This window comes from Mytilus edulis, chromosome 4, assembly GCF_963676685.1.
Source record: "Mytilus edulis chromosome 4, xbMytEdul2.2, whole genome shotgun sequence".
Taxonomy (NCBI): Eukaryota; Metazoa; Mollusca; class Bivalvia; order Mytilida; family Mytilidae; genus Mytilus; species Mytilus edulis.
Genome location: NC_092347.1, coordinates 62,409,374 through 62,414,765, shown reverse-complemented (window position 1 = coordinate 62,414,765; position 5,392 = coordinate 62,409,374). Strand labels below are relative to the sequence as shown.

At 33.4% G+C, this 5,392-nt stretch overlaps 1 protein-coding gene across 1 annotated transcript; it reads right to left on the bottom strand.

The window, feature by feature from the left end:
• Positions 1-1,840: 1,840 nt before the first annotated feature.
• LOC139518495 (cerebellin-2-like) lies at positions 1,841-3,018 on the bottom strand. The gene is made up of 2 exons (XM_071310007.1): positions 2,881-3,018; positions 1,841-2,278 (listed from the first exon to the last, which is right to left on the bottom strand). Exons 1-2 carry the CDS (start codon positions 2,993-2,995, stop codon positions 1,884-1,886), a joined length of 510 nt encoding a protein of 169 aa, XP_071166108.1. The 5' UTR covers positions 2,996-3,018; the 3' UTR covers positions 1,841-1,883.
• Positions 3,019-5,392: the final 2,374 nt, after the last annotated feature.

Here is a 5,392-nt window from a genome sequence, read left to right as displayed (position 1 = left end):
GAGTCTTCGTAACGCTTCGATCTAAATAAAACGTAGCATTCTGAGGTTATAACGTGCAATTTGGAAAAAACAAATTTGTATTTTTCTTTTACGGTTGTGAAGGAGATCTCATAACACGAAAAACAGTATTTGAGGAGATGCAAAAAAAGACGAAAGAAAAAAATATCAGAACAAAATCAATACCAAAAGTGCAAAAATAATAAATTGATTGAAAAAATCTTAGGTTAGTTTTAATGGAATAGAAATTGTGGGATAATGTGATGCACTATTTGATTATTCTCCAATTTTACCACTTTTTATATATACTGAGTGCCAATGAAAACGCAACACTTTGTTTGTTCAAAAATAAAATTTATATTAGAAATGATAATCTTTCAAATTAAATTGTTCTTGAAAATTAACAATTTTAACAATAGATCGATATCAAACAAAAATGTTTCCTTGTCATCTTTCAGGCGCAATAGGTAAACGAAACATCCTATGTCGAATCATCAACTCACAGTCCTAACAAAAAATGTTCCAACCCCGTGGTGCAGCGCAATCTCGACAACGCCGTGGAATTGATCATCCCGGACGTTTAATGTAATCCCGAGGAATGTTTCTCCACTTGTCCCGCAAAGGAAACTCAAGCTGACTTTATGATATTGGTGGTGGTTTTCATCGTCTAAACCATGTCAAATCTGATGCAAAATTTGCTCGATCGGACTAAAATCCGACGAAAAGCATGACTTTTGGCCAAGGCGGGTGCTAAATGTCTATGTAACCACCACTGACGGTTATTTGATACATAATGAATGATTTTTGGTCTACAGAACTCAATGTTTACGCCAGACGGCCGTTTAGATAACACTAAGGAAAGACTGTAGTGCTCTTTAACAATTTCTGCGCAAATGGTGCTTTACTGAAACTGCTCCAAAGGTTCTAGCGTGACCACCACTGAACTCTCGTGACCTTTGGACAGCCATCAAAGTCGATATCGGATATGTTAAAGACCAAATGTATCGGTCTTGCTGAGCGTTTTTTTGCGTTTTGTACCCCGGGATGTGACTTATCAGCAAATGATCCATTTTGGTTGAATTGGTGGATTTGTAGACGCTACAACTTCAGTCTTCTCGTAATTGTATGCTGTGAAAGGCTTCATTGGATCATGCCCAAAACTGCATGTCGCTGGTTGTCAGAAAGTCCTGGTATTTACTCAGATGTTTATTGCAGTTTCTTAACAATAAGGGCGGGAAAATTCATGACATTATCCAAGCTTTAAATGACAAAATCGTGAAAATGGTGCGTATGTTGAAAAGCGATGAACTCGGTTTATGTCCGTTCAAAATAACCCTTACTTCGCATTTGTTCCAAAAATCACTCAACCGTAAAATCGTCGACAATTGTCTTAAAAGTCATTTTCAACCAAATATATAAAGTTCTAATATAAATAAAATAAAAAATTTAAGATTTTTTTCAAAAACAAAAGTGTTGCGTTTTCATTGGCACTCAGTATATATCTCAAATCATTGATTGAACAAGCTTTTATACAAATTATTAAATTGACAATTTGAAAAACAACTTTTTGAATAACTTATGTAAATGTCCAATTCTGGCTACAGCGACACGTTTCAATCTCGACTAAGATGTCCATCTCTTTTTATACAAAATTAAACACAACTCATTCTAAGATGACAAACAGGTCATACTCAAGTTGTGTACACAAAAATAACTTTAACTAAGACAATGATATATTCATCCCCATTATATTACATGTACATGCAACCTGATATGACAACTTACAGCTTGTTTAGCAGTTTGAAAAATAATAACAGTCAGATTGATATACAGGTATGCTTTAATTTTAATTTTGCGATGAAAAATACAAAGCAAATACAACAAACTCATATCCTAAAACCTGAAAAGGTTGACCATCCTCCACCATACATAAGATCAGCGAAATAATTATCTTGGACCTTAATATTTACTTTATCATGTGTCTTCAAATGAACAACAACAGTTTGACTTGCTGATAGATCGACACTATCTGTTCCTGCATGGTTTCTTGCAATCATTATTCCATTCACAGCAATATATATGAAAAAGCATTTGTTCGCTTGCGTAGTAGTTGTCCAAGAGAAGGAGTAAAGTCCTTCAGCTGGTGCTGTAAATATTCCTGCTGAAGGATTATAGCCATTACCATCATTTGTAATAACTTTATCATATACAACATCGGATCCTTTCGGTCTGTTCATCATATTGCCATTCAGTCTCACCAGAAATCCAATCTGTTTCTTATCTAGAAATTAAAAAATATCAAAATTATCACCGTTAAGGTAAATTGAATATGGGATACCTTCGTATCATAAAGAGATAAACAAATGCGGGTTAAAACTAGAACCGAGGGAAACACATCATCTATAAGAGGAAAACAATGAAACAAAAGAAATACTGAAGTGCAACAAAAACAAACGACATGCAACACAAAGAGAAACGAACTAGAAGATAACATTTGCCATTTTCTGACTTGATACAGGACATTCTAAGAAAAATTAATATCGTACTCTCCCGGTTAGTGATGAGGATTGTATTGCTAAATCTTTAGTATTTGTGTCGTAAACCTTTACTTCTTACTCACTTTTCGTTAGTTTTTTTCTTTGACTTATGTTTTTTCAGTGCCCGCTTGAAACCAACAACCAACACCACAACCATTCCATCCACTAAACAAATTTGTTTTTATTTTAGATAATACGAATGAATTTTTCAAATAACTGTAACATACAGTACATCAAAAATATGTTTAATTTAATAATGAATGATAAATTTTTTTAACTGTAGTCTTTTCTTCTTTTTAAATATACAATTCTCCTTGATTTATGAAATTGAAAAAACAATACTTACCACATCCACGGCTACAGTCACATCTACAACTGATTTCCTTCACAGGTTCACATGAACAACTACTACATGGTGTATGTCCAACTACTAGATGCATGCTCCAAAACACACACATCATAATGGAAAATACAGGAACATTTTGCAAACTAAAATAAATAATTGTAAATATTAATATTACTTACTATTTTTATTAACAATTTCAGCCAAATAAAATTGAGAAAGGAAATGGGGAATGTGTCAAAGCGACAACAACCCGACCATAGAGCAGACAACAGCCGAAGGCCACCAATGGGTCTTCAATGTAGCGAGAATTCCCGCACCCGTAGGTGTCCTTCAGCTGGCACCTAAAAATATGAATACTAGTACAGTGATAATGGACGGCATACTAAACTCCGAATTATACACAAGAAACTAAAATTAAAAATCATACAAGACTAACAAAGACCAGAGGCTCCTGACTTGGGACAGGCGCAAAATTGCGGCGGGGTTAAACATGTTTATGAGATCTCAACCCTCCCCCTATAACTCTAGCCAATGTAGAAAAGTAAACGCATAACAATACGCCCATTAAAATTCAATTCAAGAGAAGTCCGAGTCCGATGTCAAAACATGTAACAAAAGAAAATAAATAAAATGACAATGATACATAAATAACAACAGAGCAGTTAACTGACATGCCAGCTCCAGACCTCAATTAAACTGATTGAAAGATTATGTCTTTATCATATGAATATCAGGCACAATCCCTCCCGTTAGGGGTTTAGTATCATACTATCATAAAATATATGAGAAGAACATAACCCGTGTCATGTCATTAACTGTTTAAAAAAAAATGTGTTTAGTTCCGATGCAAAGACCCTATAAGTGAATCAAAGTTGACATTGAATTAATTTTTGTCTAATTTTGTGCTTTTTTCAAATAGCAAGATCGGTGTGAGAAAAATAATTCACCTCGATCACTAGTGAATTATCTGTTCTCAGCAAATGGTTGGTCGATATCTAATTATGACGTCAAATTTCTTGTTTTCTCCTAAATATCCTTTAGTCACATCATGAAAAAAATGCGACCATACCTGATGATGTCACATTTAAAGAACACAACTTTGTGGAAAACTTTGAAAAGAGAGGATAAAAATCATTAGAAAAACAGATTCCACCACTATTACTCGTGTATTGCGATATTTCTCGACATTCAACGCCTAAATTTTAAGTGTTTGAAAAGCTCGGCAAGCCTCGCGCTTTAAATATTAAAATTTAACCGTCTTGAGTTAAGACATATTGTAACACACTTGTTTCAGTGGTGAAATTTTCATGTTTATTCTCTTTAGTTATTTTTTGGTAGTATATTGTTCAAGTAGTCAGATATGTACATCATAGCATCAGTTTTAAGGTTTTAGCTTTCTGGGTGAAGGTAAATCCAAACAAACGTTTCGGCCGCCTGAAATTTAATTTCAGGGTCAACAATGCACGGCGGTTAAAACTTATTAAGTGTTTCAAATGATTTTTTAAGTTTTGTGAAAGTAGATGATGAATTAATTACATTATATGTCGGCACACCTGTTCCAAATTCTGGGTTTGTGATTCTCTTTAGAAGAAACCTCCACTGCCGATGGGTTTGACCCACTGATTATAAAAGGTCATTCAGGATAACGGGTTTAGAATTTCGACGACAGACTTGTCAGTTGAGTTCGAATCAATTAGAATGATGTCTTAACACAACAAAGATGCAAAAGAAACAGACAATAGCACCATGCCAACAAACGATTTGTATATGAGTGCAAAGAGCATGGATCGTTTATATAATCAGGGGAGGGGGGGTTAACCTGTTCTTCGCCAGGAATAAATTGACTATAACCATAATATAGATAAATAATTTATGGATTTCAAATTGTCATCGCTTGACAATAAATTCAAAATTTCTCTTTAGAATTAACAAGGACCACACCTCATTTTGTAAGTATAAGTATTTTTGAAACGACTTACCCCATTTTCACTACAGTAGTATATTTGATTGTTTGGGAATAGAACTGTTTAACAAATACTTATATCCCGATGTGATACTATACATGCAATCTGTGCATTAGTCTCTTATTACAAAATCCATTTTGTAAGAACAAGTGCCAAGTTTGAAAAAAAGGTTTCTGTTTATTGCGAAAAATATGCATTTGATATTAGATAAATAACACCTTTTTTATCAATCACATTATATACTTTTCCAAAGAACAAAAATAAATTTTTAGTGGAACAAGGACTAGAAATTATATCCTCATCTTTCACTTTTAAAGTCGTCTAAAAATAGATACTTTATTCATTACGTTCCTTCTTTTTTAATTCAATATACTTCACAATATTCTGTACAAATATTTCATTTTTTAAGGCAGTTTTCACAGAAAATATGCTTATCAATATAAAACAAGTTGTTATTAAACAGAAAATGGAAACAGTTTGAAGCGAAATGCATGTATTTTTAATTGTATTTTTTAACAATTCTAGACTTAACGTTACCGCATTGCTTG

What these genes read in the sequence shown, in the direction of transcription:
- LOC139518495 (XM_071310007.1), bottom strand. Translation starts at nt 2,995, where the DNA reads ATGATGTGTGTGTTTTGGAGCATGCATCTAGTAGTTGGACATACACCA. An exon ending in TGACTGTAGCCGTGGATGTG is followed by an intron (nt 2,279 to 2,880) that starts GTAAGTATTGTT and finishes TTTAATTTCTAG; the next exon opens with ATAAGAAACAGATTGGATTT.